At 47.0% G+C, this 13,379-nt stretch overlaps 1 protein-coding gene across 1 annotated transcript in view; it reads left to right on the forward strand.

Annotated features, from left to right (window-relative positions):
• Positions 1 to 13,379, forward strand: part of CACNA2D3 (calcium voltage-gated channel auxiliary subunit alpha2delta 3) — an 833,443-nt gene that overhangs the window by 1,364 nt on the left and 818,700 nt on the right. The window contains exons 3-4 of the mRNA XM_029917881.1: positions 5 to 97; positions 768 to 849. Coding sequence (XP_029773741.1) covers positions 5 to 97; positions 768 to 849 — 175 coding nt within the window. The remainder of the gene's footprint in view (positions 1 to 4; positions 98 to 767; positions 850 to 13,379) is intronic.

The raw sequence follows: 13,379 nt of genomic DNA on the forward strand, positions 1-13,379 counted from the left end.
GCGCGTCCCGAGGGGCCTCGGCGCTCCTCGCCGCCGCGCTTCTCTACGCAGCGCTGGGGGCCGTGGTGCGCTCGGAGCAGCAGATCCCGCTCTCCGTGTAAGTGCGGGGTCCTGCGCCGCTCGGGGAGGGGACCCGCCGCCCGCGACCCGCCGTGCCCAAGTTTGGGCGCCCGCAGGTGCGGCCGGGCAGGATCTGCCGCGGACGTCGGCCTCGCCTCTCGCACCTGCTTTCCGGGACGGGCGTGGGGCGGCGGGGCTGGAGTGGGATGCTCTTGCCCCCTCGCCCGGGTCGGCGAGGGAGACCTGCAGAGGCTCACCTCAAGTGACAGCTCCAACTTTGAAGCCTGTTTACCGAATCTAACTTCCACGGGCCGTTTATTTACTCGCTCTTTGCTATCTTGCCATCTCACTTCTTTTTGGGGTAGGGGGGATGGGTGGGTTTCTTCCGACTAGTATTTGCCAGGGTGATGGATGCCCTGCTTGCGTGGTCCAGTTCTCGGGCAGTCATTCCCATAAACCCCAGTGATCTGTTTAGAGATCTTGGGAGACTTTGCGCATCCTGAACTATGTGACCCCCCCTCGGGCCCCCTCCTGCGTTGCGCTCTGCAGTTTGGTGCTGGCAGTTTCTACCCCGGCGCTTTTCCTATCTCCCCCCGCCCCCCCCCCATATTATATCGCCCGGCTCCTTCAGCCACAGCCCCTTGTGTGCGTGCGTGTTGACTGTGCCGTGGGTGTTATATTTGTTCCTGTGCCCTTTCTCCCTGTAGGGTGAAGCTTTGGGCCTCGGCTTTTGGTGGGGAGATAAAATCCATTGCTGCTAAGTACTCCGGTTCCCAGCTTCTGCAAAAGGTAAGGTTTCTGTGGTGGCAGGAAGCGATGATTTTTCCAGCACAGAAAATGGAGGCAGATTTAGTTTTCCAAACAAACGTGAACCCCGAGCAGCGTCAGTTATCAGAGGTGTCTCTGATCCCCTCGTTTCTTGGCAGTAAACTGTGCAATGACTTCTCTCCACCAACTGGTTATTTTTAGATGACACTTGATTCTAAACACAAAGAAAAGCAGGATACTCACGGGCACTGTCCTGGCTAGGGCTCGGAAATTGAGTGTTTTTGCATGGCTCTCCCTCCAGCGTCGGTATTGCTGTTACAGTGGAGAGCAGATGCTTCTCTGGCCAAAAAATGCTAACTTCGTGCAAGGGGCAGGATCCGCGCCTCCTTTATGAGGTCTTTCACCTTGCCTGCTTTGGAGACTGAGGTTCAGCGTGTCTAAGACGCTGCACTATTGTTTGTCATCCCTGCGGTTGTACAATCCCATTATTCCCCAATCATCTAGACCCAGGGCTGGGATGCATTACATCATTACAGATAAGGAGAATGAATGTGGTTATCTTTCCACTCAGCTGCACTGCCGGGTAATAACCTAGGAGAGTAGTCCACAAACTTAAGAAATTGGTCTGCGTCCATATAATTCTGGAGAGTAATGAGAACGGAGAATTGATTATTAGGCTTTTATCAGAAGCTGCATCAATTTTAATTCAAACAAGCATTATTTATAATGTTTAAAATTACCCTGTGAAATGTATGGTCCTTTGCCCTCCTCTCCAAGGAAGAAAAAGGAAAAAAATATATATATATATAGGCTGGGAAGGAGAGATTACAGGGGTTAAAAGAATTTCAAGTTAACACATCAATGGGATTAATCCAAGTATTCTCTCAAAGATAGAAAATAAAATTGGCCTTTAGGGGATAATTCTCTGAAAATGGGTACAAACAGCTTAAATTGTCAAGTTAACTTTTAAGCATTTTTAAATGTGCTTTTTGGGCCAATGTAACATATGTGTTATGCATGCTGCCTGGTAACCAAGTACGTATTTTATTTATGGCATTCCGCTTCAGAGAGTAGCGTTTTTGGGGACATTACATGAAACAGTTTGTCACATGAAATCTGAATACCGTAATAAGGCATCAGCCCACGACGGAATGAGGGAAGTTATTCTTAAAAATTGCCAATAGCCATAGTCTTTGAAACCGTGAAAAAATTGTTTGCTCAACTCCACTATTTGGGGAAGGAATTCATTGAATTATAGGCAGTTGATAAAAACTTGAGGCTACGATGTGCCTTTATGAAACATGATAATTTACATTCCTGTGACCCACCTCTCAGTTTATAGAAATTGCCTCTTTTGCTAGTATTCTTTTAATCTGGACCGGTCTGTATTCTGCTTTGGCATTTTGCCTGCATGTCAGATGTTTTATGTGGAAAGTTTTGGACTGTTGTGCTGCCTGTATTACATTGCTTGTGTATTTTCCTTATGCTTTTAAAGAAGAGAACATTTAGTATAACTTTAAAGAAATATTTTTCATCTGCATGTTGTAGTGCATTCATAGCAACTCTGAAAGTATCCCTTTGGAGCCTATGAATGAGTGTGTGTGTGTGTGTGTGTGTGCGTGCGCGCTTACATATCTCTTATCTCCCATTTTGCAGGAGCACTGAGACACCTTTTTCCTGCTCTCTGAAGTTAGCACGGGCACTCGCACACACGTACACACTGCACAAAAGCCCATCAGCCATATTACCGGCCACTCCATAATAGCAAATTGGAAATAGCTCAAATGCTTCTCTTACCTTCTCATCAGCATCCTTTCTGATATTGAATTCACAAGCCTGGCTTTCCTTTTGTCATGTTTGCAGCTTGACAATTGTGTAATTATTTCCAGCTGTTTATGGCTTTGTTGCCATTTCTTGCTGTTGCCTGGCATTTTGTAATCTGATGCGAGGGGAAGGTAGGGTGTTGCTTGCTGTTAGGTCCAGGGTGGATACCTGCTCTTGCATTCGGAACGCGGCCATCTGCTGAGGGGTCCCGAGGTACCCGTGGCTTTGGCTTCATAGGCAAGGACTCCCACAAATGACGGGCAGGGCATGCCAGACAACTTGGGGGGCTCTTTTGTAGGTACTTTTTGGTCCATTACCTCGAAACATGACAGTGTTTTTTAAATTAGCAAAGAACATTGATTTTGACAGTTCGGAGCATAGGAAAGTAGAAGAAAGGTCTAAGTTGCTCAGAGCGTAGGAGGCATAACATCATTTGGAAAAGCAAGGAGACAGTTGCTTTTCTCTTGCTTATTTCAAGTTCCTGGCCACATGCGTGAAGAAATACTCCTCCAAGTCAGAACTCTGTGCATCCTTCGGTCACATCACCGCATCCTTAATAATTAAGATGCTCTCAGAATGAGTTAAAAAAAAACTTGGCTGAAAAATGTGTGTGAATGCTGTGTTAAGGGGCCTCAAAGGTGACAATAGCATGTTGCATAATGGACACTTTTGCATAATTACACTTTCAAGGCATGGACATTTGAACTTGATTTTCAGTTAAGTGGGTGTACTATATACCACTGTATAATTTTACATGCTCTGTGCAGTCTCTCTAGTTGACACTTCATGTTGTGAATTAATGTAGTGTGTTCATTTTTAGAATGGGAGCTTAGTAATTTTTGCACTAAGGCAAAAACTTTACAAAACAGCTATTGTGAGTATAAGTTAAATAACAATTGGCCATTTATTTTAAGGTGTGTGGAGACTGGGAAAACTGCCATTTTGGTAAGGCTTTTATTAGATAATATAATTTGAGGTGGTAGTATTATCATTGACTTCATCAGCATAAATACAAGGGTTTAACAATGTGCTTCATTGTCAGGGCTTCAGGAAAGAGTATTTCCTCAGTTGTTTCTATGTTTAATACCATGGCTTTTGCTACTTTAGCTTATGATAATATGTTAGGTATTCTCTGCCAGAATTTTCCTATTTTTTTCCTCCCTGCTTTTTGTCTTTGCTGAGCACAGGAATAGCAGCCTATTAGTTTCTTAAGAAGGGGATATTTTTGAGTTTATAAAATGCAGTCAGTGTGTTTTAGCAAAGTCGCGTGTTTTTAGTGCGGAATGGGCGAACACGGGACTTGTACGCTGGGCCCGAGTTAAGCCTGAGAGGTTTTACAGTTGTTGCCGAGCCAGGGCCCCTGCAAGGGAAGCCGTGGTGTGCTGCCGCGTCCGCGTCCTCAGCCGGTTCACTTCACTTCAACTTTTAATTAACTTTCCTATATCACATATTCATGCCGGTATTCAGCTGCCTCTATCTTGCTTCATTTTCCTCAAAGAATGCGCATTGTTAGGGTTGTTTTGGGGAGGTGTAGTGTTATTACCGCTCTGTTTGGAGACTCAGTGCACAGCATTCCAGTGGGTCCGGTAAGCCAGGCTGTTAAACTCTCGGGCTCCACGCCTCGAACAGCCACAGTACAAGGTATTAAAGTGGCGCGGTTCTCATTTCATCCTCCTTAGGAAGAGTTTGGTAGAGGCTGGGTTTTTCATTCTATTTAGTACTGCATTCAGACAATGCTATGTTTATGGGAAATGAAGGGTTCCAATTACAATTTCTAGAATCGTGATGATACATACACAGCGGAAATACAGGTACGGCGTGTCTCTGGCTTTAACGCTAGGAAAATAATTGATATTTACCTTGGATGCCTCATGCAGCACTTACCAAACACACACTTCTTGGAATGCATGGCAAGGTTTTTGCATTCTCAACTATTTATTGAGAGGGTGGCTTTCATACATAAACGTGATGTCTCTTTCCACAAGACGGAGTCAGCAAAGTTGGTTCTTTAACCCATTTTGATAGTTATGACTTTTCATCAGCGTGGAGATCGATGGACTTTTGAATAATTAAAGAGGAGTATTCACTTGTCAGGAACTGGGTGTGCGGTGCTGCCTGTAGGAAGCCTGACGCCGTACGGATTGCTTTTCTAGGGGAGGTGCTACTTCGCTGAACATTTTTGTTGAGAAAACGTGGTTATTTGTCATTCTGCAAGATTAATGCCATCAACCTACACCGCCAGTGCTTTAATTCACAATGCCATTTCAGTTACTGGATTTTTCTCTGGCAGATTAATTTTAAAAGTCTTGAAATTTCAGAAATGACAGTTTTCAGTCTTTCAGGACAGTTTATTGGTCTCATTATCCCAGTCGCCAGAACATTAGCAGAACAGGGTGAACCAGTTGGAAGTCAGTGATCTCCTACCCACGCACGTATCTAACTGCATTTGTAAACTCACACGCGGCCCTTTGCCCACCAGATAGACTTCTTTCTATATGGCTTCACTAAATTTTTGTCTGAACTTCTTTTGTTCATTTCTTTTTCTTCCCTTCTTTTACTTTCTCTCAAAATTTCTTTGCTGCCAGATAGATTTTTGCTTTGCTTTTTCTCTCATTAGGAGCTGCTGCAGCCTCTATGGCTGAATTTACAGATGCTGGTCAAAATTAAGGGAAACGAAAATAGAGGCATTGTTTTCTTGTCAAAGGCAAACTCATATTATTTCAGTGTGGTTATAATTTTGATCAATTACTACGGTGATTTCATGCTGGCTTTTTATTTTACCTTATGTTTTATCTTATTCTAATACCAATATGCTTTTAGGCAGGCATGCGAGTACCAAGCCACTTAATAATTATGAAATCTGTGGGGCACGTGCAAGCACAATTAGTGTGTCCACTTTGTGATGAAGGCCTGGCCGTGGACGAGGACGAACAAAGACACAAGACACGTGGGCTCATTACCCCAGGCACCTGTGGGCCTGCCAGGTGTTTGTCCTGCGGCCTGAAGCACATACACGGAAGTGTAACTTTGAGATTTGAGCCTTTTTCAGTCTTTGATTGATCCTCCGTTGGTGGTAGAGCTCACACTTATGCTGATCTATACGTGAGTTGGTGCGTTGGGCTTCCTTAAAGAAGTGTACATTCTCACCAAGATCTTTTGTGTCCCGTCTGTCATCCATCCAGATTTACCATCATAGAGGCCAACAAATGGCCTTTTTCTTTATCTGTGTTCATGTCCATCAGGGGTCCTCCATCTTTTGCAGTCACAGTGCTAATTGAAATGGCCTCCTCAAGCTGAGACCCACAACGTCTTCTAGACAGAGTCTTTGAACAGATTCTGTGTTTCCTGGGACACTGTGCTCTGACTGGGGCGTTTGCTGTGGCTGAGACAGAGAAGAAATGAAATAGATGCTGTAAATGCCAGCTTATGAATTTGCATCTGAGATCCTTTTAATGCAATTTTTATACAAGAGATAGAATGGCCTGTGTTTTCTCTTGAGTGATTGCACTCACGCTGTTGTGTATCAGTCAGAAAGAGACAAAGTTCCCCAAGTCAGGCTTCTGAAAACATTGGTGGAATCTTTATCAACCTTCTTTGGTCCATTAAACAAAAGTTAGCTTCTCCTTCAAGGGAAGGAAATGATACAGAGGAAGAGGAGGGCTGCTTGATTTCCTGAGTACTTAGTGACGGAGGAGGTGGTTCCTGACACGTAAAGCCCGTCTCAGAGGCCCCTCTGTGACACAGTCCTCTGCCTGGACCACAGCTCCCGGTTGGCAGATTAGGCATCTGTGTAGCTGATGCATTTTTAGGGGATTTTTATGTGTGTAGCCAGCAGGTCTGCTTTTCAGAAGAAAGTTATTTTACAAATACAAACTATGAGAAGAGTCCAGTGTGTTCCTAATAAGTGGGAAACATTTCAATGTCCATTGCTTTGAACATCACTCACTGGTGCTCATTCCAAGGCTGTTTAAATAAAGCATTAAATATATAAGGCATCTTAAATGTGTGAGTTGCCTAGCTTCCTGGTTATTCCAATTCAAGACAATGGAAATAAACAGCTCAGAAGCCAAACTATTAATGGGCATTTCAAGGGCATATTGGAAAGGAGAGCATTATCTTTTGACAAGAAATAGAGGGCCATTTCTTTTCTTTGTGCACTTCAGAGTGTTTATCTTGGCACCTGATATTGGAGAGCAGTCACCTCTGAAGGTTAGAATTGCTGTTCTCCATGTAAATGATCTGGTCAGGCAAGCTGGGCGGGGCCGTGGATGGCTGTGGGTTCACAGGGTGGACCTCTGGTTATCCACGTGGGTGAAGCCGGCCGATGTCCGGGGCCCGCACATGTCATCACCATTACACTTGACTAACTTCGTGCATGCGTGCGAGTGCCCGTAAAAAGGGATGTTGCTTGTCACAGGTTGTGCCGGATGCGGCCTGCTGAGGGAGAAGACTGCTCTTGTCCTCTTGGGCTGCCGGAGCGCGTGGTGTGAGGGGCCCAGCCAGGGTCCACCTGGCCCCTGAGGTCTTGTCGGCAGCGGGAAGCTGAGGATCTTCTGAGAGCAGGACCAGCTACATAATTTGCAGGACCCACTGTGGAAGGGAAATCGGGGACTCTCGTTCAAAAACTATGCAGAATTTAAAGATGATGACAGAGCATTAAAGCCCAGGGCCTGGTGGGTGCTGGGTGAAGCCCTCTGCGGGGCAGGCCGTCCTCATTTCGGCTTTCTCTTTTCCCTGCTGGGTAGCTTGTCCTCTCAGCCTACTTGAACGTCCGTTCCAGCCACGGACTAGAAGGTCTCCTTTGCCCGTCTTTGTTCATCCTCATAATAGGTGGAGAGCGTGGGGCATTTTCAGAGATGCACACCTTCGGAGATGCAGTGCTGATAAAGGAAAGGTCACTGGCCTAGGAGGCCTGGCATTTGTCTTTTTATCTTTTCTGCAGGCATTTCCTGAGTGGATTTGGGCAAATTGCTTACTTAGTCTAGTAAAACAGGTAGCATCCACTCTGTAATTCCTGCATTCCAGGTGCTGTGATAAGTTCTTTACACGTGCCATCCCGTTAAGTTCTCCCAACAACCAAGTGAGTCAGGGACTACCATTCACCCCATTTTACAGATTTGGAACTTGAGGTTTACTGAAGTTCAGCAGCCTTTCCAAGGTGACCGAGTCTGCTTACCTGGCCACTGTGCTGAAGTTTCCCTTTGTCTGTGTGTGGCCTTTTCAACCTCAGTTCCTGTTTGAAACAAATGTTGCTAATACGTGTGTTTCTCCACATCATGGGTGTTTGGGAGGATTAAATGAGGTAACAGCTGAGAAGTTACTTCGGAAAGCTTCAGATAACGGCACAGAAGACAGGTGTGGAGTCAGAGGGACTGGGATTGGAGCCCCAAATCTGCCATTTCCTAGCTGGGTTGCTTTGTAGTTTTAACATTTCTGAACCTGTACCTTCAATCGTGAAAGGAAACTGGCATCTTCCACGTTGTAGGCTGTAGTGAGGATTAAATGGAATAAAGTACAAAAAGCACTTAGCACGGTGCCTGGTGTGCGAGAGCCTCCCGCCAGGGAGTTGCTGAGGTCGGGACTGGTTGCATGATACAAATAGGTCTTTAGGTAACCTTCCCTGAGCATCAAGGGGGCTGGCGCACAGACACGTGTGACTGAGTGAATGAGCACGTGCACGAATGGGTGGGTGACTGCCGGGTGCAGGTGTGCCTGCAGGCGATCCCACCGCCCACCTGACAGGGAGGAGCTTGTGGACCCAAGCTGGAGGAGCCTCCGCCCAGAGGACCTCTTCTCCTTGAGGTCAGCTCTCTTCTCCCTGAGGGTCATGAGCGGAACCCCTCCCACAGTGGGCTTGAAGAACTGCCTCAGGGTCTCCCTGTTGCCTTTTTCCTGGCTCACCCTGCTGTGGGGAGGGGGTGTTAAGGCTGAGGAGTGGCTGAGTGTGCCCCAGTGTTCAGGGTGCAGCTGAAGCCATAGGAGAGCGCAGGCACCCAGCAACGCCCTCGTGGTGGGGGGCATATCCAGGAGCCAGCCATGGACACGCATTAATCCACATGCCTTCTTGGAGAGCATTCCAGGTATTTCCTCCTACTTGCTAGACTTCCCCCAGCAGCTTCTTAGGGGGTGGCCCTGGAGACCAGCAGGGGACAGGGCACCTCACTGGGCAGGGGCGTCTTTCCTCCTGTCGGGACAGGGAGGTGCTGAGATGCACGGGGACTGCCATCTGCCACCAAGTTGCAGGAGGCACTGAAGGGCATCCTTTGTCCCTCGGCCCTTCCCACTGGTTCTGCCTGCCTATGCTTCAGAGCTTGCTTGGCACATTCAGTTGTTGTGTTTGGCCTGTGAGCATCTGCAGTCCTCAGCTGGTCTCCTCGAAGATGTTGAAGGAGTGACGTGGGCCACCCCTGTTTGTACAAACACAGGCACCAGCACTTGGAAGTCATGGTGGGGGGTGCTATTGTAGTCGCATAGCTCTAAAAAACTCTGGATGCACGCAGCCATCGCAGCCAGCCGTGAAAGTCAGTAAGAAGAAGTCAGGCATGAAAGTGAACATGCGGAAGCTGTGGTGGCTCCCCTTGGACCAGGCAGTTCAGCAAAGTGCCCGAGAACCATCCGTGCCCAGCAGTGTTATAGAACATCAGAGTCTGACAGCACCAGCAGCTTCCTGAAGTCCACCAAGGTCATAGCCAGCTTAGGTAAACAGATGGTTGATGGGGCTGGATTGGAAGGAAATGGACTTTTTTTTTCTTTCAAGTGTTCAGCGCAAGCCAAGCATTCTTCGTATGAAAGTAGATCACGTGAGACATCTGATGTGGTCGTTAGCTCTCCATGGAGGGGGCCCGAGTTATCCACCTGTCACACGTGGGGCTTGCAGCTCAGCTGGCCACGCGGTGAGGCTGGGACTCACACGGGTTCGTGCTGTGTGGGCTGATCCCACCTGAGCTCACGCTTCGGCGGGGTCTGCTGGGCCACAGCAGGATGAGAGGGGCTGGGAAGGTTGGGATGCTGGAGGCCTCGTGCTGTCCTCGGGTGGGGTTTCAAGATGTTTGCTTTTTTGGGCAGCGAGGCCAGGAAGGGCTCTCTGACCTCCAGTGTGGGCTGTGCCTTGCGTGGGACAGAAATGGTTCCTAGGGGAGCGTGGGCAGGGTTGGCCAGTCTGACCCTGGCTGGCAGGGGAGAAGTGGCGGTGTCTAGCACCTTACGCCTCTCCTCAGCCTGGAGGCTGCCAAGGAAGACTGTGACCTTATAGGGTCCCCAAGCAGGATGCAGTTGCAGCGAGGACAAGAGGACTCAGCTGTTCTGCTAACACGGGGGAGCATCTCCCTTCACGTTTTCCCCGAAAAGTCAAACCTGCTCCTCATCTCTGGGCTCAGGTCTCTAAATACGGCAAGGGTGGTGTCGTACACTTAGTGATGTGACATATTTTCCTCAGACTTCGGTGTTTTGCATTAAAATGGAGTGAGGTGTAATTGGCCTGTGGAATTCCCCTGAGTCTAGACCTTCCCCTGAGGTAAACGTGACCCTGCATTTCCTTCTTGACAGCTGCTAACTCTCGGCTCCGAGTGTCTGGTTTTGGGAAAAATCTAGATTTCTATTACAATGAGCATGCACCACTAAAAAGAGATTTTTTAAAAAAAGAGCATGGGCTTTGGAGTTGAGTTCTCTGCCAGTTACTAGTTTTTATCTATCTGGGCCTTTGGTTTGCTCACTGGCAAAGGAGAACTAATAATAAAAGCACCTGTATCATAGGACATTGGGGCTGATTAGAAGTAGTTTGGAATGACATGTGGCACATGGGAAGCCTTACCTCCTGGCTACTCTCGTTTATAGTGTCCCGCTTCATTTTTAATGAAGAGCAGGAGAGACTTCAGCGATTTTAGTCACTTTGACCCTGTGATGAGTTCATAAAATTAAGACCGTGTATGGCACGCACATTTAATGCAACAAAGTCACCACTGCAAACAAAAACCTTTATTATGTCCCCAAGGAGATGGATTGCTTTTGCTTTCTTTCCCAAATTCTTCTAATCTGGTCTCTTGTACAGTAACGATGGGAGGTTTTGGGACTCAAGTTTGTTCTTGCTGTAACATTGTACTGTAATTTGCAAAGCAAGGGGAGAGTCAGAAACAACCGGGCAGGGCTCTGGCTCTTTGTACCTGCACCATCCATGCCTTCTCTATTGTGCTTTGTTGAGGCAGAGGCGGAACAATATTGTAAAAAGAACAATAGGCACGGGAGGCAATAAATCCATTGGAAGGAGGTGGTCTTTGGCCACGAGTCATAACATACAGCTTTACTCTTAGCCTCCTACCACTTTCCCTTATCAGTGAAATTTCTGTTAACACAATATGATCACATTATGTGCAAACAGCTCAGTGGGCATAGGTTTTTGCCCCACTGACAGTCATGTGGCTTCTTGGATGGTAATGCTGAAGTTTGAATATTCTTTTTTTCTCAGTTTTGGCTTGCGCGTCTGTCAGAATGCTATACTTTTGCACACCAGCACAGAGCACACTGTTTAAGGGACTCCCTGTCAGACAACCAGTAAAATGCACCTGTGTGTGTGTGTGCGCGCGTGTGTGTGTGTCTGTGTGTTTTAATATACACGGGCTATTTCCCTGTGTGAATAAAAATTGGTATCTACTTTCAAATCTCAAAGTCTGTGGCCAACTGTGAGTATTTCTGAATACCAGGAGTCATTCGGTCTCCCTGGAATAAGATGTAATCCTCTCAGGAAAGGGCTCACAGCTCACTAATCTTTTGAAAAAAGCCAGCAATATACATTTGCCAGAACAGGAGTTTCAAAATTATGGAGCCACAGCTGGATTTTCTACTTAAATCGCAAGATTTTCAGTTTTTGTGTGAAACAAATGCCCTATGAATGTTAAGAAAAATATATAGACTTGGAAAGAAATCAGGGGGTTATTGATTTAAAAAATAAAAAAACGTTTTTTATTTTAAGAGAGAGAGCAAGCGAGCACAAGTAGGGGAGAGGCAGAGAGAGAATCCCAAGCAGGCTCCACAGTCAGTGCAGAGCTCCATGTGCTGCTTGAACTTGCAAACTGTAAGATCATGACCTGAGTTGAAGTTGGATGCTTAACTGACTGAATCACCCAGATGCCCCCAATTTTTTAAAGTTTACTTTTAAGGGAGGTGGTTGGTCTTCTGAAGGCAGAAATGTGTTGGTGAAAGTCTGGATCCCAGTCAGGCTAATCAGATTTGAATCTAATGCTACCACTGACTAATCATATGACCCTGACAAGTCAGTCATTGAACCTCACTGTTCTTATCTGTCAAATGGGCACAATGTATGAACTTCTAGGGTGGAGTTGGGAAGTCCAAATGAGAAGGTGTACACAAGATGCTTAGCCGGAAGTGGCACACAGGAAGCCTTCTGAAAAGGCGCGCTGCTGTCACCATTCCCCAGGAGCTGCTCCTACATACCTGGGCGTGCTGGCTGCTGGTGACAGCAGATTGTCCACCTGGAGGAGCGCTGACATCAGGCCACCTGGAGGCCTTCTTCGGAGACCTCTGTCAAAGCTGTTTCCACTGCTGAGCTCCACAAAGGCGTCTTAGAAAGTAATCATAGTACTGACGCAGGTGATTTGTATGTTGTGCCGCGTGCTTTATTTACATTACTTAATGCTTCACAACCACTCCTGAGGTCGGTTCGGTCACCACCTCCAATTTAGAGATGCAGAAACCAAAACAGAGAATGTAGAGTTGCCCCAGGTTACCCAGCTCCAAGCGGGAAAAGCAGGCTTGGAGATTGGGTCTCGTGTGTCCTGTTGAGGTGCCTGCGCTAGAGCATCTGGGTATTTCCAGGAGCAGTAGGTCCTGTTTTGGTCTTAGCCTGATTTTGGCTCATTAGCACAGTGGTGGAAACTTCTTCCTCATTCTTAATCTTTTCCTCTTAGGAATTTTTAGTCGTACTTGGATGCATTGTCATTTGCTTTCAGAATAAAGAATTTTAAAAGGATCAACAATGAGAGGAGGGCCCAGTAAGCCTTCTAGTTTTCTATAGTTTTCTTTTATTATAATAACATGATGCTGCTTGTCTTTTGTTTTCCTTTGAGGGTCAGCCTGCCATCTCTACATCAGGTCTGACTCCTAAGAAGCCTTTCTGAGAATCTCATTGGATTTGGGTCGGTTTCCCTTTTTGTGAGTCCCATTCTGGAAATGGATGACCATGTGGAAGGGCCAGCTTGGGCTCCAGGACCCTGGAATAGGACGGATCTGGCTTGGACCCCCAGCGTGTCCCTTCTTTGCTTCACTTCCGAGCCTTGGGTCCTTACCTGTAAAGTGGGGTCATGGTGGGAATCAGCTGTTTCGGCATGTTAACAGTTTTAGTGGCCAGTAAATTTCAGCTCCTTGGTTTTTGATTTGCTCATTCTTTCTTATTCTTTGTCTATCTTTCTTGGGTGTTTTGTTGGTGCCTTCCCCCCGCCCCGGGGAAGAAACAGTTCTGTTTCTCTGCTTGACTGACAGCCAGCTCGAAGGCCACAGCCCTTAGACCCACTAGGGTCAGTTCTATTTTGCATGGAATGAGTCTGGCAGCTCTGTTCATGCCCCTGGCAGCCCAGCGGATATGCGATGTCCTGAGGACCCCTTATCTCTTTCTGTGGGGGGGTGTCAAGGAGGCAGGTAACTAGACCTTAAATTCTCCAAGGGCAGACTTGCTCTTTTTGATGGGAGAGGCACTTAGCACAGAGCTGTCTTCGGGG

This window comes from Suricata suricatta, chromosome 12, assembly GCF_006229205.1.
Source record: "Suricata suricatta isolate VVHF042 chromosome 12, meerkat_22Aug2017_6uvM2_HiC, whole genome shotgun sequence".
NCBI classification, from domain to species: Eukaryota; Metazoa; Chordata; class Mammalia; order Carnivora; family Herpestidae; genus Suricata; species Suricata suricatta.